The sequence below is a fragment of the Pseudophryne corroboree genome, chromosome 4 (genome assembly GCF_028390025.1).
Source record: "Pseudophryne corroboree isolate aPseCor3 chromosome 4, aPseCor3.hap2, whole genome shotgun sequence".
NCBI classification, from domain to species: Eukaryota; Metazoa; Chordata; class Amphibia; order Anura; family Myobatrachidae; genus Pseudophryne; species Pseudophryne corroboree.
The window spans coordinates 321,234,490-321,258,762 of NC_086447.1; the positions used below are offsets into that span (position 1 = coordinate 321,234,490).

General features: G+C 45.5%; 1 protein-coding gene across 6 annotated transcripts in view; it reads left to right on the plus strand.

Moving 5' to 3' along the window:
• The first annotated feature begins 2,836 nt into the window (after positions 1 to 2,836).
• ATP11B (ATPase phospholipid transporting 11B (putative)) overlaps positions 2,837 to 24,273 on the plus strand; it is a 264,318-nt gene continuing 242,881 nt past the window's right edge. For 4 of the 6 annotated variants that reach the window (XM_063916334.1, XM_063916335.1, XM_063916336.1 and 1 more), the window contains exon 1: positions 2,837 to 3,096. In XM_063916334.1, the coding sequence (XP_063772404.1) occupies positions 3,046 to 3,096 (51 nt within the window). In that variant the 5' untranslated portion in view covers positions 2,837 to 3,045. The remainder of the gene's footprint in view (positions 3,097 to 24,273) is intronic. The other 2 variants (XM_063916332.1, XM_063916331.1) reach the window with 1 other exon arrangement.

Below are 24,273 nucleotides of genomic sequence, written 5' to 3' on the forward strand. Positions count from 1 at the left end.
TCCTTCCAGAGGAAAAAGCCAAGGAGTTATCCGATCTGGTCAGGAACCTCCTAAAACCAGGAAAAGTGTCAGTACATCAATGCACAAGAGTCCTGGGAAAAATGGTGGCTTCTTACGAAGCAATTCCATTCGGCAGATTCCATGCAAGAATATTCCAAAGGGATCTGTTGGACAAATGGTCAGGGTCGCATCTGCAGATGCACCTGCGAATAACCCTGTCACCAAAGACAAGGGTGTCACTTCTGTGGTGGTTGCAGAAGGCTCACCTATTAGAAGGCCGCAGATTCGGCATTCAGGATTGGATCCTGGTGACCACGGACGCCAGCCTGAGAGGCTGGGGAGCAGTCACACAAGGAAGAAACTTCCAGGGAGTATGGACGAGTCTGGAAAAGTCTCTTCACATAAACATTCTGGAACTAAGAGCAATCTACAATGCTCTAAGCCAGGCGGAACTTCTCCTGCAAGGAAAGCCGGTGTTGATTCAGTCGGACAACATCACGGCGGTCGCCCATGTAAACAGGCAGGGCGGCACAAGAAGCAGGAGTGCAATGGCAGAAGCTGCCAAGATTCTTCGCTGGGCGGAGAATCACGTGATAGCACTGTCAGCAGTGTTCATCCCGGGCGTGGACAACTGGGAAGCAGACTTCCTCAGCAGACACGATCTTCATCCGGGAGAGTGGGGTCTACATCCAGAAGTCTTCAACATGTTAATAGACCGTTGGGAAAGACCAATTGTAGACATGATGGCGTCTCGCCTCAACAAGAAACTGGACAAATATTGCGCCAGGTCAAGAGATCCACAGGCAATAGCTGTGGACGCACTGGTAACTCCTTGGGTGTACCAGTCAGTGTATGTGTTTCCTCCTCTGCCGCTCATACCAAAGGTATTGAAGATCATACGGCAAAGAAGAGTAAGAACAATACTAGTGGTTCCGGATTGGCCGAGAAGGACTTGGTATCCGGAACTTCAAGAGATGCTCACGGACGAACCGTGGCCTCTACCTCTGAGAAGGGACCTGCTACAGCAGGGTCCCTGTCTTTTTCAAGACTTACCGCGGCTGCGTTTGACGGCATGGCGGTTGAACGCCAGATCCTAAAAGGGAAAGGCATTCCAGAAGAAGTCATTCCTACCTTGATTAAGGCACGGAAGGAAGTCACCGTGAAACATTATCACCGCATTTGGCGAAAATATGTAGCGTGGTGCGAGGATCGGAGGGTTCCGACGGAGGAATTCCAACTGGGTCGTTTCCTACATTTCCTGCAATCAGGATTATCTATGGGTCTCAAATTGGGATCCATTAAGGTTCAAATTTCGGCCCTGTCAATATTCTTCCAAAAAGAATTGGCCTCTGTCCCTGAGGTCCAGACTTTTGTCAAGGGAGTACTGCATATACAGCCTCCTGTGGTGCCTCCGGTGGCACCGTGGGATCTAAATGTAGTTTTAGATTTCCTCAAATCCCATTGGTTTGAACCATTGAAAAAGGTGGATTTGAAATATCTCACATTGAAAGTGACTATGTTACTAGCCCTGGCCTCTGCCAGGAGAGTATCTGAATTGGCGGCTTTATCTTATAAAAGTCCTTATCTAATCTTCCATTCGGATAGGGCAGAACTGCGGACTCGTCCGCATTTTCTCCCTAAAGTGGTATCAGCATTTCATCTGAACCAACCTATTGTGGTGCCTGCGGCCACTAGCGACTTGGAGGACTCCAAGTTGTTGGACGTTGTCAGAGCCTTAAAAATATACATTGCAAGGACGGCTGGAGTCAGAAAATCTGACTCGCTGTTTATATTGTATGCACCCAACAAGTTGGGCGCACCTGCTTCTAAGCAGTCGATTGCTCGTTGGATTTGTAACACAATTCAACTTGCACATTCTGTGGCAGGCCTGCCACAGCCTAAAACTGTAAAAGCCCACTCCACAAGGAAGGTGGGCTCATCTTGGGCGGCTGCCCGAGGGGTCTCGGCATTACAACTCTGCCGAGCAGCTACGTGGTCGGGGGAGAACACGTTTGTAAAATTTTACAAATTTGATACCCTGGCAAAGGAGGACCTGGAGTTCTCTCATTCGGTGCTGCAGAGTCATCCGCACTCTCCCGCCCGTTTGGGAGCTTTGGTATAATCCCCATGGTCCTTTCAGGAACCCCAGCATCCACTTAGGACGATAGAGAAAATAAGAATTTACTTACCGATAATTCTATTTCTCGGAGTCCGTAGTGGATGCTGGGCGCCCATCCCAAGTGCGGATTATCTGCAATACTTGTACATAGTTATTGTTAACTAATTCGGGTTATTGTTAAGGAGCCATCTTTAAGAGGCCCTTTCTGTTGTCATACTGTTAACTGGGTTTAGATCACAAGTTGTACGGTGTGATTGGTGTGGCTGGTATGAGTCTTACCCGGGATTCAAAATGCCTCCCTTATTGTGTATGCTCGTCCGGGCACAGTACCTAACTGGAGTCTGGAGGAGGGTCATAGGGGGAGGAGCCAGTGCACACCACCTGACCTAGTAAAGCTTTACTTTTTTGTGCCCTGTCTCCTGCGGAGCCGCTATTCCCCATGGTCCTTTCAGGAACCCCAGCATCCACTACGGACTCCGAGAAATAGAATTATCGGTAAGTAAATTCTTATTTTCCGCAGCTACACATGCTGCCAGTCTCTGGGCACCGTCTGGCGCATGATGATGCGGGAAAAGTGAACAGTACAGGAAGCAGCATGGCACTACACAGTTGTATCATGTGCGACGCATCTTCCACACCCCAGCAGCAGCCTGCTCCCAGGTCTCTCCCTGTGTGTACCAGCAGCAACCCACGTCATCTACTCTAATGACGTCACCGAAATTGGGCGTAATCCGATCCTGCCCTGGTTCTCAGACCGGGCGCGCTTCCGCGCACTCTGCTGCTGGCGGGGGCGCGCATCACGAAGGGACCTGGCTGACACGGCCGGAGCCGGACTCGCAGCGGGGGTGTCACCGCCAAACCGTCTCCTTCCCAGTGTGGCGGCCATGCCAGCGTAGGGAGAGCGCAGCAGCCGCCGCCACCCGGCGATGGATTCCTGGAGGGACTGCTTTCTGGTCCACTGGGTCTGGCAGCAGCTGGTACGTAGCGCTTCTCCTCCTCCGCTCCCCGCAGCACACTGACTGATCCGGGGCAGTTTGGCAGGAAAGACCGGGGAGCTCTCTAGGCCTCAATCTCAGTTTGTTGAGAACTTTTTTTCCCCTATTGTATCCTTTATTCCTCTGCCCCCTTGTGCCCTGGGCGGCCGGGGAATGCTGCAGGGGAATAGCTGCCGGTGTGACAGGGGGGAAAGCTTTTGGAGACTTGCACAACTTTGTGTAACAATGTGATATTTCAAGATTGTGAACCGCAGTGTATATAGTGTACTCGTCTCACATCATACATACTGTGGTACAGGTTATTACAAATTCATGAACAGGTTAAGGTGTTGGCATAATCTAGCAATTCATATGAGACAACATTTCTGCTGTGCCTGTCCATGGTAATAAATATTTTGCTGTATATTGGAAATGCTGTCCCCTTTGTTCCTTTTTTAAATATATGTATGACTGTGTTAAAGTACACTTTTTACATAATTGACATCTATGCTTCTGATAATGCTTTGGACACTATTATATAATTTGGTTACGTTTAAAATGTTATGAGGACTATGTTTTTTTTTTTGTATTAAACTTCCTATGTTTATTTGAGTAATTGGACTGTTTGCTTTCTGTGGGCTGTGGATTTATGCATTTGATATCACGTTTTTAAGGAAAGTCTCAGATTTGATGCAGATTTATATATGAATGCCTGTCCTACAATGTGCATGGTTTACTATTTTGAATTTGCAGTACAGAGTGCATTTGCTTACAGTGCAGAGGTTCCCAGACAGGGGTGTATCTAGGGGTCCGAGCGCCCCTGGCAAAGTAAAGGACTGGCGCCCCCCATATTTGAAATAGCGAAGGTGCATATGCAAAAAAGGGACATGATCCTCTGGGAAAGGGGCATGACCATACAATAGTTCCCCAATTCAGATTACGCTACACAGTAGTAACCCTTATACACATCATGCCAGACAGTAGCAGTTCCCTTTACACATTATGCCCACACAATAATTCTTATAACACTGAGGAGACATCAGCAGTGCCTGGCCTGGCTGAGGATGCAATGCCACCCAAGGCCAGGTAATATAATGAAATAGTAGTGCAAAGAAGTGAAGTGCAGCGCACTACCCAGTGGTGCAAGTAGAAATTTTTTTTTTAGTGGTACTGCATGTGTGCGTCGATGGCGCGTGCACACTCACAAAAAGGGTGTGGCCACATGGCCAATGAAAATGGGGTCTAGAAATGCCCCCACAGTGCCAGATATGCCCCCACAGTCAGAGTCATAGTCCCCATCCCAACACATAGCCATAGTCCCCTCCCAGTAAATAGCCATAGCCCCCACCTCCCTAAACAATAGCCGTGGTCCCCCCAGCACATAGCCGTAGTCTCCACCTTTCCCAACACAGTCATACAGTAGTCCCCCTCCCATCACATAACAATAGTTCCATGCCAGCATAGATAGCCATAGTCCCCCTCCCTGCACATAGCCGCTCACCTCCCCAAGCACATAGCCATAGTCCTCATCCCCCTCCCAGCACATAGCTGTAGTCCGCCCTTAGGACATAGTAGTCTCCCCCACTCCCAGCACATACATAGCCACCCCACACAGCACATAGCCCTAGTCCCCACCCCACAACATCCCAGCAGATAGCCATAGTGTCTGGCAATACCTGCTGTGCCGAGCTGCCTGGGATGGAGGGCGGAGGATCGCTCTGCAGACAGGAGTCGGTGCCAGTGTCTGGCACCGCATTAAAATACATGAAGAAACTGAATAAAAACCTACAGCTTCCAGCAGTCCTTGATGCTGGGATCTCCCGACAGCAAGGGTTGCTGGGAGTTGTCGTTTATTTTCAGTTTCTTCCCTGTAGTGCATTGCGGTGCCGGACACCGGCGCCAGCTCCTGCCCGCTAAGTGATCCTCCACGCTCCATCCCAGGCAATGCACAGGCAGCTCGGCACAGCAGGTATTGCCAAGCACTACAGCTTAAGGGATTCCACCCATTGGCTGAGGGTAGCACCGTTGGGTGGCGCCCCCTGCTCGGCTGGCGCCCCTGGCGAGTGCCATCCTGGCCAATGGGTAGATACACCCCTGTTCCCAGACATGGGCCCCCATTTATCAACGAGTTTCCTTGCTGGAAACTCGTTTTATGTGGTAAGTGGGTCCAATTTCTATTTGACAAGGCTAACTAGCAGCGCTATTAGCCTTTCATTTTCCCTATACTGCTGCACAGTAAAGTCTATTTAACAACGAGCGCTATTTCTGAAATAGCACTCGCTTACCTAAAATGCCTTCATCCGCTCCGGGCAGATGTTATGGACATCGCTGCAGCGGTGTCCGCCCTGCGCTCCGGCTCCCCCCTTCCGTAGCAATCCCGACATCCATCACACCTGCCGAGTTGCTATAGAGACAGGATAACCAAAATGGCCGCAGCATCCGGAAATCACTACCGCGCATGTGCTGGGAATTAGCATAAACCGGCGCATGCGCGGTAGGAGGCCAGTCCGGGGACACAGTTCATTCGTCAGCGTTGACGCGGCAAATACCGCATTCACTCGCCGTGGCTTAGGCTCTTCTTAAATAGAAGAGCGCGATGCCACTATAGCACGGCGAGTGAAAACGGTATTACCACTTCACAAACTGCTGCTTGATAAATGGGGGCCCTGGTCCTTTAAGTACTCTAATTTTCCAGGTTTTAAGTATATCCATGCTTGGCCACAGGTGACTTAAATAGTATCTGTCAATTTGATTTAACCATCTGTGCTGAGCCATGGATATACTTAAACCTGGTCTGTTGGGGTGCCTTGTGGACTGTGTTCGGGAACCTCCAGTGTAAGGCCATCGGCAGAAGCTGATTTATAATGTATATCTATGTTTTCTGTTTTGCATACACATTGGTACCTATAGTTTGTTAATTGAGAAAATTCTATGTAAAAAGTGGAGATTTATACACTTTATTAGGTTCAAATTAGCCTATTTGGAGTAGGCCTATTGTTTGTAATTTGAATCCCATCCTCTGTATAATGACACCCATGCTTTATTACCTGATTCCTGTTATGTAGTAGTTCTATAACAAGGGAGCGAAGTATGAGATAATCTGTTATTTTTGCCCTTGGAGAAGGTACATTTGTGTATTAAGTAGTTGCATGATTATGTTTTCCTGATTGTTTAAAATTGGACATGGATTCTTCCTTATAAGCATTTATTTCCATACTCTGCAGCATATACTTTTTCCATACCCACTTACACAGGAACTTGGCCTATGACGGTTATGGTTATAATTTGAACTTCAAATTTGTGATTCAGTTGCATCTATAAATAACCTATTGGATACAGCAGGCAGAGCATTTATTACTTGGTCCACAAGATGAGGGCAGATTGTTATCCAAAGTTACCAAATACATCTTACTAAACATGGGTTCCCCTGTTTCCTAAAGGTAACATTTGGACTGGACCACTCCTCAAGGCTGGAACTTCCCTTTAGATCTTGCTGCAGGTACATATTGGTCAATTCAATTTAACATGTATTGAATAGCGCAGAGAGGGAGCTCCAGGAGCTATTCAATTCAGCGCAATGCTTTGTCGGAGAATGCCCGTACTCCCGGACTAAATAGGGTGTTTAGTCTCGAGAATGAGCATTCTCAGAATAAATGCTGTTTGCATGGTGCGGGTTTACATTGCGGACTTAGTTTTGTCGGATTTCTGCTCACGTTCCCGGAGAGGTGTGAGAAGAAATCCTCTAGTCAGTGACAGCATCCCGCTGAATTGAATAGCTCTGGAAGCTCCCTCCTGGTGCTTTTCAATCTGCGTTGAAATTAATTGATCCCATTGAATTCTGGTGACCTCCCCTTAAAGATAGAGCAGGATGGTATAGTCAGAATGTAGCCATGCCCTGGCACTGATGCGTGTTCTGTCCACCAATATAACATAACTAATTTATATACAACAAGTTGCGTTAAAGTGTGCATATACTTTAAATCTCGATTTTGGAACTAGTTTGCCTGGTCACCCATACTCTTTGGAATAGGTTAAAATAAAGGTGCATACACACTGAGTGTTTTGCCCAGCGTGTATGCACAGCGATGATCACTGACATCGCTGGGTTGAAAAGCGCTAAGTGCATACACACTGAACGCTTTTCCCCCCTACCCAGCAAAGTCAGCGGGGGTGAGCGGCTTTCCATAGCAGGATGCTATGGAAAGCCGCTCACCCTGCCGTTGATCTACTGGTAATACCAGTAGATGAACGGCGGCCGCCAGCGATGAAGCGGAAGCGCGCATCAGCGCTCATCGCTTGTCCATACACACTGGGCGGCTTTGAGCTGAAAGCAGCTCAACACACCAAAAGTGACCTGCTTTCAGCTCAAACTCGCCCAGTGTGTATGGGCCTTAAGGCTATCAATCTGTAAACTTTTATCTTTTTTTGGGGTGGGTTCTAGTAGCAAAACTACTGGCAGGGATGGAATGGGGGTGGGGATGTGAGTGTCCCCTTTAAATCGCCTGGCAATTCCAGCAAAGTAACTTTTAACAAATCTAAGGCACGGTCCCTACAGGTGACACCTGTCAGTGAAGATTAGTTTCTAGTAACACCATTTCCCCCTCCTCTATTTTTGCTTTTGGCGCTGTCAGTTTCTTTTCCCAGCAATGCTGGAAATTGATGGTGCATTTTAGTTTGGAAGAAGAAAGTCATTTAGTGAGTCTGTTTAACAGATGTTATGAAGTTTCTTTTAAAAAAAACCCAGCTCATTCGAATTTCTTGCTTTTTATTTACAAGTAAGCTTCTTATTTAAATATATAACATACAATATTTACTTTTATTGAATGAATTTTAGATCTTATTCAGACTTTATGCTCCCACTACCATACACATGACTGTAGATAAAGCCTAATTTCTATAGACGGTATGCACTGTAATGATAATGGGATTATGACTAAGTGCATATGGTGTAGTAGGGTAGGAGCCAAAAGAGCAAGCGGATATGACTGCAGAAAACACGGGTCATTCTTGAAGCTCAGAGAGAGAGAGAAAAAAAAAGAAGCCGCAGTAATTGCTGAAATTGTAGAACAGTAGTGAGATCTCTGTGTGAAGACTGGAGATTTCTCTGACGTCCTAGTGGATGCTGGGAACTCCGTAAGGACCATGGGGAATAGCGGCTCCGCAGGAGACAGGGAACATCTAAAGAAAGCTTTAGGATCACCTGGTGTGCACTGGCTCCTCCCCCTATGACCCTCCTCCAAGCCTCGGTTAGATTTCTGTGCCCGACGAGAAGGGTGCACACTAGGGGCTCTCCTGAGCTCTTTGTGAAAGTTTTAGTTTAGGTTTATTATTTTCAGTGAGACCTGCTGCCAACAGGCTCACTGCATCGAGGGACTAAGGGGAGAAGAAGCGAACTCACCTGCGTGCAGGATGGATTGGGCTTCTTAGGCTACTGGACATTAGCTCCAGAGGGACGATCACAGGTTCAGCCTGGATGGGTCACCGGAGCCGCGCCGCCGGCCCCCTTACAGAGCCAGAAGAGCGAAGAGGTCCGGAAAAATCGGCGGCAGAAGACTTTCCTGTCTTCAGATAAAGGTAGGCGCACAGCACCGCAGCTGTGCGCCATTGCTCTCAGCACACTTCACACTCCGGTCACTGAGGGTGCAGGGCGCTGGGGGGGCAGCGCCCTGAGACGCAATAAATCGTTAGAAAACCTTTTATGGCTAAAATAAATGCATCACATATAACTCCTGGGCTATATGGATGCATTTAACCCCTGCCAAAACATACAGAAAAACGGACGATAAGGACGCCGAGAAAGGGGCGGAGCCTATCTCCTCAGCACACTGGCGCCATTTTCCCTCACAGCTCAGTTGGAGGGAAGCTCCCTGGCTCTCCCCTGCAGTCACTACACTACAGAAAGGGGTTAAAAAAGAGAGGGGGGCACAAATTAGGCGCAGTATAAACAATACAGCAGCTATAAAGGGAAAAACACTTATATAAGGTTATCCCTGTATATATATAGCGCTCTGGTGTGTGCTGGCAAACTCTCCCTCTGTCTCCCCAAAGGGCTAGTGGGGTCCTGTCCTCTATCAGAGCATTCCCTGTGTGTGTGCTGTGTGTCGGTACGTTTGTGTCGACATGTATGAGGAGAAAAATGATGAGACGGAGTAGAGTGTCTGTAATAGTGTTGTCACCCCCTGGGGGGTCGACACCTGAGTGGAGGTACTGTGGAAATTGCGTGACAGTGTCAGCTTTGTATAAAAGACAGTGGTTGACATGAGACAGCCGGCTACTCAGCTTGTGCATGTCCAGACGTCTCATATAGGGGCTCTAAAGCGCCCGTTACCTCAGATACAGACGCCGACACGGATACTGACTCCTGTGTCGACGGTGAAGAGACAACCGTGATTTCCAAATAGGGCCACACATTGCATGATTGAGGCAATGAAAAAAGTTTACACTTTTCTGATAATATGAATACCACCAAAAAAAAGGGGTATTATGTTGGTGAGGAAAAACTTCCTGTAGTTTTCCTGAATCTGAGAAATAAAATGCGTGGGTTTCCCCCCGATAACAATTGATAATTTCTAAAAAGTTATTGGCAGTATACCTTTTCCCGCCAGAGGTTAGGGTGCGTTGGGAAACACCCCCTAGGGGGGATAAGGCGCTCACACGCTTGTAAGAACAAGGGCTCTACCCTCTCTTGAGATGGCCGCCCTTAAGGATCCTGCTGATAGAAAGCAGGAGGGTATCCTAAAATGTATTTACACACATACTGGTGTTATACTGCGACCAGCAATCGCCTCAGCCTGGATGTGCAGTGCTGGGTTGGCGTGGTCGGATTCCCTGACTGGAAATATGATATCCTAGATAAGGACAGTATATTATTGCCTATAGAGCAATTAAAAGATGCATTTCTATATATGCATGATGCACAGCGGAATATTTGCCGACTGGCGTCAAGTATAAGTGCGTTGTCCAATTATACCAGTAAAGTGGTCAGGTGATGCGGATTCCAAAAGGCATTTGGAAGTATTGCCTTAAAAGAGGGGATGTACCCCAGGTCGCCTCTCAAAATAAGACGCCGTATTATCAGGCGCAGGCCTGGTTGGCAAGCGGACAAAAGGGTTCCTCTTTTCTGCTCGTGACAGAGGGAGAGGAAAATGGCTGCAGAGATCAGCCAGTTCCAAGGAACAGAAACTATTTTCCGCCTCTGCCAAGCCCTCAGTATGACGCTAGGGCTTTACAAGTTCAGGCACGGTGGGGTCCCGTTCTCAATGAATTTCAGTGCGCAGTGGGCTCACTCGCAAGTAGACCCCTGGATCCTTCTGGTAATATTTCAGGGGTACAAATTGGAATTCGAGACGTATCCCCCTCGCCGTTTCCAAAGGTCTGTTTTACCGACGTCTCCCGCTGACAGGGAGGCAGTTTTGGAAACCATTCACAAGCTGTATTCCCAGCAGGTGATAATCAAGGTACCCCTCCTGCAACAGGGAACGGGGTATTATTCCACACTATTGTGGTACCGAAGCCAGACGGCTCGGTGAGACCGATTTTAAAATCTAAAATCTAAAATCATTGAACACTTGCATACAGAGGTTCAAATTCAAAATTGAGTCACTCAGAGCAGTGATTGCAAACCTGGAAGAAGGGGACTACATGATGTCTCGGGACATCAAGAATGCTTACCTTCATGTCAAAATTTACCCTTCTCACCAAGGGTATTTCAGGTTATGGTACAGAACTGTCACTATCAGTTCGGACGCTGCCGTAGGGATGGTCCACGGCACCCCGGGTCTTTACTGAAGTAATGACCGTAATGATGATATTCCTTCGAAGGAAGGGAATTTTAGTTATCCGTTACTTGGACGATTCCCTGATAAGGGTAAGATCCAGGGAACAGTTGGAGATCGGTGTAGCACTATATCAGGTAGTGTTGCGGCAGCACGATTGGATTCTCAATATTCCAAAATCGCAGCTGGTTCCGACGACTTGTCTTCTGTTCCTAGGGATGATCCTGGACACAGTCCAGAAAGAAGGTGTTTCTCCCGGAGGAGAAAGCCAGGGAGTTATCCGAGCTAGTCAGGAACCTCCTAAAACCGAACCAAGTCTCAGTGCATCAATGCACAAGGGTTCTGGGTAAAAATGGTGGCTTCCTACGAAGCAATCCCATTCGGCAGATTCCACGCAAGACTTTCCAGTGGAACCTACTGGACAAATGGTCCGGGTCGCATCTTCAGATGCTTCAGCGGATAACCCTGTCACCGGGGACAAGGGTATCCCTCCTGTGGTGGTTGCAGAGTGCTCATCTTCTAGAGGGCCGCAGATTCGGCATTCGGGACTGGGTCCTGGTGGCCACGGATGCCAGCCTGCGAGGCTGGGGAGCAGTCACACAGGGAAGGAATTTCCAGGGCTTATGGTCAAGCCTGGAGACATCTCTTCATATAAACATTCTGGAACTAAGGGCCATTTACAATGCCCTAAGTCAAGCGAAACCCCTGCTTCAGGGTCAGGCGGTATTGATCCAATCGTACAACATCACGTCAGTCGCCCACGTAAACAGACAGGGCGGCACGGGAAGCAGGGGGGCAATGGCAGAAGCTGCAAGGATTCTTCGCTGGGCGGAAAATCATGTGATAGCACTGTCAGCAGTGTTCATTCCGGGAGTGGACAACTGGGAAGCAGACTTCCTCAGCAGACACGACCTTCACCCGGGAGAGTGGGGACTTCACCCAGAAGTCTTCCACCTGATTGTAAACCGTTGGGAAAAACCAAAGGTGGACATAATGGCGTCCCGTCTAAACAAAAAACTAGACAGATATTGCGCCAGGTCAGGGGACCCTCAGGCAATAGCGGTGGACGCTCTGGTAACACCGTGGGTGTACCAGTCAGTGTATGTGTTCCCTCCTCTGCCTCTCATACCAAAAGTACTGAGAATCATAAGAAGGAGAGGAGTAAGAACTATACTCGTGGTTCCGGTTTGGCCAAGAAGGGCTTGGTATCCGGAACTTCAAGAGATGCTCACGGACGAACCGTGGCCTCTACCTCTAAGAAAGGACCTGCTCCAGCAGGGGCCTTGTCTGTTCCAAGACTTACCGCGGCTGCGTTTGACGGCTTGGCGGTTGAACGCCGGATCCTGAAGGAAAAAGGCATTCCAGATGAAGTCATCCCTACCCTGGTCAAGGCCAGGAAGGACGTAACCGCAAAACATTATCACCGCATTTGGCGAAAATATGTTGCGTGGTGGGAGGCCAAGAAGGCCCCTACAGAGGAATTTCAACTGGGTCGTTTCCTCCATTTCCTGCAAACAGGACTGTCTATGGGCCTAAATTAGGGTCCATTAAGGTTCAAATTCCGGCCCTGTCGATTTTCTTCCAAAAGGAACTGGCTTCAGTGCCTGAAGTTCAGACATTTGTAAAAGGGGTACTGCATATACAGCCTCCTTTTGTGCCTCCAGTGGCACCTTGGGATCTCAATGTTGTGTTGAGTTTCCTAAAGTCACATTGGTTTGAACCACTCACCACTGTGGACTTAAAATATCTCACATGGAAGGTGACGATGCTGTTAGCCCTGGCTTCAGCCAGGCGTGTGTCAGAACTGGCGGCTTTATCATATAAAAGCCCTTATTTAATATTTCATTCTGACAGGGCAGAATTGAGGACTTGTCCTCAATTTCTACCTAAGGTGGTTTCTGCATTTCACATGAAGCAACCTACTGTGGTACCTGCGGCTACTAAGGACTTGGAGGATTCCAAGTTGCTTGACGTGGTCAGGGCCCTGAAAATATATGTTTCCAGGACGGCTGGAGTCAGAAAATCTGACTCGCTGTTTATCCTGTATGCACCCAACAAACTGGGTGCTCCTGCTTCTAAGCAGACGATTGCTCGTTGGATTTGTAGTACAATTCAGCTTGCACATTCTGTGGCAGGCCTGCCACAGCCAAAAATCTTAAAATGCCCACTCCACAAGGAAGGTGGGCTCATCTTGGGCAGCTGCCCGAGGGGTCTCGGCTTTAGAACTTTGCCGAGCAGTTACTTGGTCAGGAGCAAATACGTTTGTAAATTTCTACAAATTTGATACCCTGGCTGAGGAGGACCTGGAGTTCTCTCATTCGGTGCTGCAGAGTCATCCGCACTCTCCCGCCCGTTTGGGAGCTTTGGTATAATCCCCATGGTCCTTACGGAGTTCCCAGCATCCACTAGGACGTCAGAGAAAATAAGAATTTACTTACCGATAATTCTATTTCTCGTAGTCCGTAGTGGATGCTGGGCGCCCATCCCAAGTGCGGATTGTCTGCAATACTGGTACATAATTATTGTTACCAAAAAAAAAAAAAAAATTCGGGTTATTGTTGTAGTGAGCCATCTTTTATAGAGGCTTCTCTATTATCATGCTGTTAACTGGGTTCAGATCACAAGTTGTACAGTGTGATTGGTGTGGCTGGTATGAGTCTTACCCGGGATTCAAATCCTTCCTTATTGTGTACGCTCGTCCGGGCACAGTATCCTAACTGAGGCTTGGAGGAGGGTCATAGGGGGAGGAGCCAGTGCACACCAGGTGATCCTAAAGCTTTCTTTAGATGTGCCCTGTCTCCTGCGGAGCCGCTATTCCCCATGGTCCTTACGGAGTTCCCAGCATCCACTACGGACTACGAGAAATAGAATTATCGGTAAGTAAATTCTTATTTTTTGTTTCTGCATCTTAAGTGAATACATTTTTATATTTAGTGGTAATCCATTTGCTGTCCACCATAGTGAGTATAACCTTTTAAACGAGCCTTTCTGAGAGTTAGAACATATTTTTATTGACCAAATATATTTCTGTATCAGCATTTTATAGTCCTACTGTATAGCTTTGACTTTTGTAGCACCTAACTGAGGCATAATAATGGGTACAACACTTGTAGCAGAGATTCCCAACCAGTGTGTTAGGACATGTGTCATGGAAAAAAACATGGCTTGTAGCTGCTTGCCTTCGCATCTAGACTGCATAGGCAGGGAGCTACTCGGCAGGTGCGAAAGCGCGATGCTTTCGCACCTCTGCGGGGAAGGGGGGAGGCTGGACCCGGCATGCAGGACGGACTTGCCCTGTGCTGGGCGCTCCCCCCCGCATACCTAAGATTTTTCGCACATCTACGACCAGGTCTGAATTAGACCCATAGTTTGTAGTAATAATTTATGGGTAAAACCCAAAGGACATCTCTGAAATGTGCATGTTAACAAAGCAGCCACAAAAGTGGAAATACATTGTGCAGTAGTAAACCATATTTAGATACACATACAGTGCATCTGGAAAGTATTCACAGCGCTACACTTTTTCCACATTTTGTTATGGAATGAATTCATTTTCCCTCAAAATTCTACACACAATACCCCATAATGACGATGTGAAAAAAGTGTTTTTGAGATTTTTGCAAATTTTATTAAAAATAAAAAACTAAGAAATCGCATGTACATAAGTATTCACAGTCTTTGCTCAGTACTTTGTTGATGCACCTTTGGCAGCAATTACAGCCTCAAATCTTTTTAAATATGATACCAGAAGCTTGGCACACCTATCTTTGGGCCGTTTCACCCATTCCTCTTTGCAGCACCTCTCAAGCTCCATCAGGTTGGATGGGAAGCGTCGGTGCACAGCCATTTTCAGATCTTTGCAGAGATGTTCAATAAGATTCAAGTTTGGGCTCTGGCTGGGCCACTCCAGGACATACACAGAATTGTCTTAAAGCCACTCCTTTGATATCTTTACTGTATGCTGAGGGTCGTTGTCCTGCTGAAAGATGAACCGTCGCCCCAGTCTGAGGTCAAGAGCGCTCTGGAGCAGGTTTTCATCCAGATTGTCTCTGTACATTGCTGCATTCATCTTTCCCTCTATCCTGACTAGACTCCCAGTTCCTGCTGCTGGAAAACATCCCCAAAGCATGATGCTGCCACCACCACCATGCTTCACTGTAGGGATGGTATTGGCCTGGTGATGAGTGGTGCCTCGTTTCCTCCAAACATGGCACCTGGCATTCACGCCAAAGAGTTCAATCCTTATCTCATCAGACCAAAGAATTTTGTTTCTCATGGTCTGAGAGTCCTTCAGGTGCATTTTAGCAAACTCCAGGCGGGCTGTTATGTGCTTTTTACTAAGGAGTGGCTTCCGTCTGGCCACTCTACCATACAGGCTTGATTGATGGATTGCTGCAGAGATGGTTGTCCTTTTGGAAGGTTCTCTTCTCTCCACAGAGGAATGCTGTAGCTCTGACAGAGTGACCATCGGGTACTTGGTCACCACCCTGACTAGGGCTGTTCTCCCCCGATCGCTCAGTTTAGACGACCAGCCAGCTCTAGGAAGAGTCCTGGTGGTTCCGAACTTCTTCCATTTACAAATGATGGAGGCCACTGTGCTCATTGGGACCTTCAAAGCAGCAGATATTTTTCTGTACCCATCCCCAGATTTGTTCCTCGAGACAATCCTGTCTCGGAGGTCTACAGACAATTCCTTTGACTTCATGCTTGGTTTGTGCTCAGACATGCACTTTCAAGTGTGGGACTTTACGAATATACAGACAGGTGTGTGTCTTTCCAAATCCTGTCCAATCAGCTAAATTTACCACAGGTGTGCTCCAGTTAAGCTGTAGGAACATCTGAAGAATGATCAGTGCAAACAGGATGCACCTGATATCAATTTTGAGCTTCATGGCAAAGGCTGTGAAAACTTACATATGTGTGATTTTTATTTTTTATTTTGAATACATTTGCAAAAATCTAAACTTTTTTCACATTGTCATTATGGGGTATTGTGTGTAAAATTTTGAAGGAATTTTTTTTATTTATTCCAGGTTGAAATAAGGCTGTAGCATATCAAAATGTGGAAAAAGTGAAGCGATGTGCATACTTTCTGGATGCACTGTAGCTAGGGTAACCACCTCATCCCTTTAATTCTGGACACATATTAATTACACATGTTCTGTGGCTGATTAAAACCAGGTGAAATGGAGTCTTGAAGTCAGCCAGCCACAGAACCTGTGTAATTAATGTGTCCAGAATTAAAGGGATGAGGTGGTAACCCTAATACCCCTTTTCCACTAGCTCAAAAAACACGGGTAAATGCACGGGGGCGCGCATTTACCCGTGTTTTTTGCAAGTGGAAAAGGGTAAACCCGGATCAAGTGACCCGTGAATCCTACCCGGCTATTTACCTGGGTAGGACACGGGAATGATCCGGGTAGGGTTGTAGTGTAAACGGGAGCCGTGTCGATGCGACACGGCTCCCATTTACACTGTATGGAAGGGCGGCGCTGGGAGATCATGTGATCTCCCTGCGCCGCCCCTGCCGCGTCACTAGAAGCGTCACCAACCCGGCATATGCCGGGTTGTGACTGCTGATGGGAAAGGGGCCGAGCACGGGTCGCAGCAGGGGGCAGCTCCCGTGTCAGGCTCCCGGCTGCGACCCGTGCTCGTAAGTGGAAAAGGGGTATAACTGTAGCTGTAGCCAACTTCAGATGTTTTGCTTTTAGCACTAATAGACTCAAATGTAAGGTAAAAAAAGAGACTGCAGTCATTTGAGCTGCAGTGTCATCACCACCCATCTGTATGGGGAATGATGTAAAAGAGAACTTAGTGGCCAAATTTAGACTTTGATATAGTTCATTTTGTCTTGAAAAATATGTCCACTACAGTGCTGTTAAAAATGAAAATATTACAGTACCACCTTGCGTTAGTGAAAACATACCTAGGTATGACTCAATCATTCCACACAGGACATTCTTAACAAGGCAAGTCTGCAAACCTGTCTCACTATTTATGTCAGCAATGTGACATTAGCCCCAGTCACACCACATGGCTACCTGATGAAGAATGGTGGAAGAGAGCATGGTAGGCATATTAAGATTAAAATTAGATAATTAAATATTGTGTACAGTCTGTGCTATTTATTATTAATGTAAAGTAATGGAAATACTCGCTCTTCACAAGGTCTGTTATGGTTTCATTATCTTCACACAATTTATTACAATATTTTATTATTGGTGTACAAAAAACTCATGTGGTTTACTGTGTCCTCATTAGACACCATGGATGCCTATTTATTTGTTTTGGGCATGTCATAATCCCGTCTAAGCGGGATCTTTTAGATGCCCAAACAATTGTCACAATTCAATAGCGTTTGGTTGCCCATGCACATCGCTCCTATTTGGACGTCCAAAGTGCAGCGTTTCCACGCACTTTTTCTTTCTCGCACCTAAGCAGTCAGGAATAAATGTCAGCCCCATGGGAAAAACAATTGAATCGGCCCACATAAAATTGGTTATCACTGTCACGCATTACACTGCCAGTGTGTACTGGCCTTAAAATTGGGTGTTTTATCTCTGTACTGCTGGTGGACTGTGTGTTTTGTTCCTGAACAATAATAGGCCCACAATAGGATTAGGGACAAAACCGTTTTTGCATGGCAACATGTCCTCCTAAGATAACCTGCTGTTTATATAGCAAATTAAGAGACTTGTTGTTAGTAGTTTATCCTATTCCATGGCTTTGTATTGGGAATTGGAGCTAAGTTATTTTACTCTGTCCATGCGCATTAAGATCATTCTTGTTCACCTCTGGTAGTTGTTGGAGTCTGTGATTGGTGGTTTTGGGATCTGGTAGTTGTTGGAGTCTGTGACTGGTGGTTTTGGGATCTTTTAAGGGCTCAGTTATACATTTGTCTTAGAAGGGATAGATTTTCTGATGCTGGCTAAATAGCATTCTGAAGAGGATATACTGATATACCCTTACTAAGCATAACATGGAATTGAGATGTGCACGCTGTTCTACTGTCACATACAGTAATAGCAATTTCACAGTGAGCGCTGCATGCAAAACTGCTATTGCGAAAACAGCATTCTCCTCTGTTTCCGTGATACAGTACTAAATGGCTGGAAAATGTAGTATGTTTTTAGTCTAGAAAGGCAATTTGAAAATGACCAGCATTTAGATGGTTACAGGTAAGATAGTTGTGATTAGTATTATGTTGGGCCTGTATCTTGCCTGTGCTATTTAATCACTACATTCTTTATCCCTGTGTTGTCTATGCTTTAATAGTTTTCCTAAGCTTTGAACACACTGGCAAACACACTGCTTGTCAGACCTGGACCCAGTTGTGGAAATGGGTTACTTGGCAAAGCAGACATGGATGGGGCAGAAATAGGCTGCCAATGGATATACAGTAGGTCACCATGGTGGTGGTAAGAGTGATTAATTTGAATAGTTTTCTGCGAGACACGCAGAGAGCCAGTGGTGCTGCAGATATGGAGTGGCAAGAGGAAGATCAGTCTTGCTGTGGTGTTTAAGATGCTTTGATGCAGGGGCAGATGGCTGAAGAATAAGCCAGAAAATGTAGGAGTATGATGCAGTAGTGAAGGGGGGAACATGATCAAATAAGAGTTTTGAGTGAAAAAGAGTGTATTTTGCCAGTATTTCTAAGTGAAACCTGATGAATTTGTGCTGCTATTGATAATATGGGACATCTAGGGGTATATTTACTCAAGTGCGGCTTTTTAGAAGTGGAGATGTTGCCCATAGCAACCAATAAAATTCCAGCTAGTAACTACTAGAAGCTGCTAGATACACTAGCGTACGGAAGTCTTTGGTCAAGGAAAATGATTGTTATTAAAAGACAAAATGTAGCGAAGTAATGAAAATATTTATTCAAAATAATGTTTCACATGATAAACATTAAAAGTATTCATCATTTTATAGTATAACATACAATTCATATTATGGGGCAGATGTAGTAAGCCTGGAGACGGCATAAGGAAGTGATAAACCTAACTGATAATTTACATATTGGAGCTGATTGGCTGGTGTGTTTATCACGTTGCACATATCACTGGTTTTTCACTTTCTTATGCCATCTCCAGGTTAATACATCTGCCCCAAGATTTGGCTTTCATCAATGAGTCCTTCTTCTTTAGTGCGCATCACTGCTTCACATAATTTGGGCATTCGAGACACCAACTTTTCTAAAGTTTCATAAGTTATGCCTTTCCAGGCCTCGATCAGATATTACCATAAGTTTTTAGTATTTGTTGGAGCCATTACATAAACTTTTCTGTCTAATTCATACCAGAGTTTCGTAATGGAATTGAGATCATGTGACTGAGGAGGCCATGTCATAATATGGGAAGCGGTTACAATACAGCTAGTCAGGATCCCGGCAGTCACAATGCCGACCCTGGAATCCCAACTAGCGGTCAAATACTGCCGCTGGAATTCTGGCACCACAGGCTTTTCTCCCTCTATGGGTGTCCACGACACCCATAGAGGGAGAATATAACCTGTGATGAGTGCAGCGAGTGCCCACTGCTGCCTGAATACCGGTGGCCAGGATCCCCCTGTCTGTATACTGACCCCGGCCGCCATTTTTCTCATACTGATAACCATAATATGTTGAGCTTTCTGCCTTTCTTTACCTTTCAAATAATTAAAACACAGTTTAGATGTGTGCTTAGGGTCGTTATATTGTTGCATGATAAACCCCTTTCCAATATTTTGAGTTCCACTTTTGACAGCGTGATGTACTACAATACTGTTATTGTTTGTTATCCATAGTTGATGTTGTTTGAACTAAAGCTCCAACCTTTCCTCTACCAAAACCACCCCAAATCCTGACATGACCACCACGTTTAACTGTATGACTCATACTTACACAATTATCTAACACGCATCCTCTGACCATTCTTCGAACATACATCTTCTGGCTTCAAAAAGTTCAAATGTGGACTAGTTGGTCCAAAATACTTTTTTCACTGATCCAGTGTCCAATACTGGTGTTCTTTGGCCAATCGAAGGCATTTTACTTAATTTACAGACCTCAACAATGTTGTCTGCAAGCTAATTGAACATGTAGACCTGCATTACGCAGGTGTCTTTTAACTGTATCAACTGATGCTGGAATTTATCTTATTTTATTTAGTTCTTTTTGGATTGCAGTTTTCGGTTTTGCTCATTGGTATGATGTATTTATCTTCCCTTTTTGATGTATACCTGGGTCATCCAGATCGTTTTTTTAGTCACGTTTTGTACCTGTTTCTTTGTATTGGGTTAATATATATGTTACACTAGACCGTGGAATTTTTTAGCAATTTGTCGATTAGTATAGCCGCCTTCAGAAAGAGCTTGAATGTTGCCTCGCAATTCAAGTGAATATTCACGTCTCTTCTTCATTTTGAAAAAGTTATGGTTCTTATTATTGATTTTAACACCGTAAAAAAGCACAATAAAATAAAAACAATAAGATATATAAAATATTCAATTAATAAAAATATATTTGATATAAAAATATTATTGAATATAATTAATCAACATACACACCAGATATATTAATGACCAGCTATAAGTTATGTACTTTAGCATATCAATAAACTCTTGGTACAGCAATGAAAATTAAATATGCTTGTGTTTTACAAATAATATGGTAAATTAAGTAGAGTACATTTGAAGTAAAATCTCTCTTCTAATCATGGTAATGATTTTAGGGAGCAATTAAAGCTGATATTCATTAAGAGCGAGCAATATAAGTAAACATAAGCTTTGGCCACAGACTTTTGCATGCTAGTGTAAATGATAAGTAGAATCTGGTTACTATGGGCATTATCTCCACTTATATAAACCCTGCACTTTAGTAAATATACTCCCTAGGGGGAGGTAGTGACTCTGGGTGAAGGGAAGACAATAAGCTCTGTTTTGGATATATTGAGCTTTAGGTAAGGGGGGGTACACACGGAGAGATCCTTGCTTAAGCACTCTGACTGATTGCTTAGAAGTTAAGCACGGATCTCTCCGTGTGTATGCCCCCCAGCGATAGCGATGCGCGGCACCGTGCGTCACTGTCGCCGGTGCGAGATTGGCCTGCATGCAGGCACAATCTAGCACATTGGTCATTTCGCAGCTCGGTGAAATTAGCGCGCCCCCTTCCCCCCCTTTCTCGCTCAGCAGTAGTGTTGGACACATCGCGGGGCAGTAGTGTTGGGTTATCCATGCAGAGATCTCCAAGATTATACAGAGTGAAAGAAGCTGATTTGGGTGTCATCAGCTTACAGACCGAATTGGAGCCAAAATAATTGAGTTGCGTATCCAAGAGAAGAGGTGTACAATGAAAACAGCAGAAGGCCAATAACTGAGCGTTGTGGGACCCCAACTTGTAATTGGCATGGAGGGGAGGAGGTGGCAGATGCACACACATTAATGTAGTGGTTCAGTCGGTAGTACAGTAAGTGAATCAGGAAAGAACTGTTGGACAAATGTGTCAAGGGAGACTAAAGCCTTTTTACTGCTTTTTTTTTTTTTCCAGATGAAATGTAAACGCATTCCGTTGGGTTCTCTTAATAACATTGCCGCCGTAGCTTCTTACTAAGTGATTAAAAGCGGAGCTTTTTCTCGTTTGTCCAATAACACGTTGCACCATCTGTGGATGGTTCTATGATTACTTACATATCCTACTTCTCCTTCTGGATGTCCTTGTGCATGTGATCTCCGTTCTTAATAACATATTTTCTTTCCCTTAATGTTGCGCTTGCACAACGATACTATGCTGTTTTGATCAGCCTGGCAGAGATCAATGGAAGGGTGAGTTAAGCTGGGTACACACTAGACGATATGTCATATCCTGCAGGTCGTATCGAAATATTGGGCATCTCGTCTAGTGTGTACCCGGTATGTGACTGACTATGCGTTCTCCAGCGCGTCGTTAGCGACATCCTTAGTCAGCCCCACATGGACCAATGGACGACATTGCTAGTGGGGCCATGCAGCTGATGCTGGCTTTCCCACTGGGGGGGTCATTCCTAGTTGATTGCTCGCTAGCAGTTTTTAGCAGCCATGCAAACGCGTAGTCGTCGCCCACGGGGGGAGTGTTTTTTCGCTTTGCAGGAGTGTGAACGCCTGTGCAGCAGAGCGCCTGCAAACACATTTTGTGCAAAACAAGACTAGCCCTGTAGTTACTTATCCTGTGCGATGATTGCTGCGACGAGTGACACGGTAATGACGTCAGATACCCGCCCAGCAAGCGCCCGACGACGCCTGCGTTTTTCCAAACACTCCCAGAAAACGGTCAGTTGACACCCAGAAACTCCCACTTCCTGTCAATCTCCTTGTGTTCGGCTGTGCGATTGGAATCATCGCTAAAACCAGTGCAAAACCACAAAGGACTTCGTACCCGTATGACGCGCGTGCGCATTGCGGTGCATACGCATGCGCGGATTAGCCATTTCTTTTCACTGATCGCCACGCAGCTAGCGATCAACTCGGAATGACCCCCAGGGTCACGTCACCCACAATGTTGTGCTTGGGTACACATCGTTAAGTATGTACCCAGCTTAACAGTTGCACCTCTCTGGTGACTCTCTCTCTCTCTCTCTCTCTCTCTCTCTCTCTCTCTCTCTCTCTCTCTCTCTCTCTCTCTCTCTCTCTTTCTTTTTTTTTTTTTTTTTTAAACATTGTTGTGCCAAGACATCCTGCATAGCTGCAATACAGGATGTCTCTTGGCACAGAGATAAGCTCATCTCCCCTTATGTCAGAAAGGCAAATGGGGTGAAGTGTGTGCTGGTGAAGATTGTGTTCAACAGTGCTGAAAGCAGGAAAAGGGACTCGGAGAATTAATATGAAGAAGTGTTAGGGTGTGTACACACGGTGAGATTTTTTTCTTACAATTTTGACTATATAGTCAAAATTGTAAGAAAAGTTAGTGCAGATCGCAAGGTGTTATGCCACTTGCGATCCCGATTCAATCCCGATGCGCGATCCCGCCAGGTCAGTATCGCAAGAAAAGATAGACTGTGCAGGCAAGTCAATCCTTGCTAGATCGGTGTACTATCTAGTTCATCTCACATGTCAATTAAATCTCACATAAGCCAAAATCGTAAGCACACATAGTCCATATCTCAAGAAAAGTTAGTCAAAATCGGTGGTGCTGGGCTCCGGGGAGATCAGGGGAAATCGCAAAGTGAAAATCGGGCATAGCAAGGATCTCACCGTGTGTACACACCCTATCATAGATTGTTTTGTAAGTAGGTAATTGATCAGTATTGTGAGTGCAGTTTCAGTAAACTGTTGGGTGTGGAACCTGTATTAGAAAGGATTGGGAAATAAGTCAGAGTAATGAAAGTAAAATGGGTAGTGGTACAAAAGTTTCTAAAGAGGTTTGTAGGCAAAGGGCAGGGGAGAGATAGGGCAGTAGTTGGAGCGAGATACAGTTTCTTTTAGATTAATGAGATGAGTACCCCCTCTCTGAGTGAGCATCCACCATCACACATCTCACATGGAAGACCTGGTATCTCCATTCATTTCCAGCATTTCTTTGGTGCTCAATTCCTCAACCCTATCTTCAGTTTTCCGTCTCGGGAAAACTGGACAGTCACCACTCATGTAGGTTTAGTTCCACGTCTTGAATGGGAATATTTTGGCTCCATCTTTTTCACTACGGGTGGTACATGTATGCAAAACAAATCTTACATGGTTGTGTACTTCTTTTCACTGAGTTGAACTGAGGACATTTTTCTTCTATGATACGCTTCATGAAGGCTTTTGTTTATAAAACCTGCAATGGTTTCCTAGACAAATGATTGCTCTATTAGCCTCTGTTTCCCTAGTTCTGTTTTGTTACACAAAAATATGAGCAGTGCCACAAGGCTGTTATCATAGTGCCCTCTTGGCATTTGCAGATTTTATAATTTATTTCCTAGCTGCTGAAAAAATAATGCAGTACTTTTGGCTGTCGATTTCATTACTACGGGAGTTTCCTCTACGGTATTGAAGCACAGAAACTACCAAACATCTGTATATACATGAAGATCTTTTTAAGCAAAATGCATTCAGACTATATCTGTAACTAATACTGTATGGCAACAGCCTCTCGCCTGTAGTACAATTGAGCAGTAGCCAGGCCTGGAAATGGCAAATCTGAGCAATTAAACAAAATGACAAATGAGTCACCATACTGGCAGCCTACTTTTTTTGGAGACCTGTTATCATTAAATTCTGTAATTGTAACCAGACAACATGTTTAAATCCATGGTCTGGTCAATGAAAATGGGCCGTGAGTATTTTGAAACTTAAATTTACCCAGTGTGATATAAATAAACTGATTTTATTTTTTCTCTTGCGTCCTTGGGGATACTGGGATTCCTTTTAGTACCATGGGGTATAGACGGGTCCTCTAGGAGCCATGGGCACT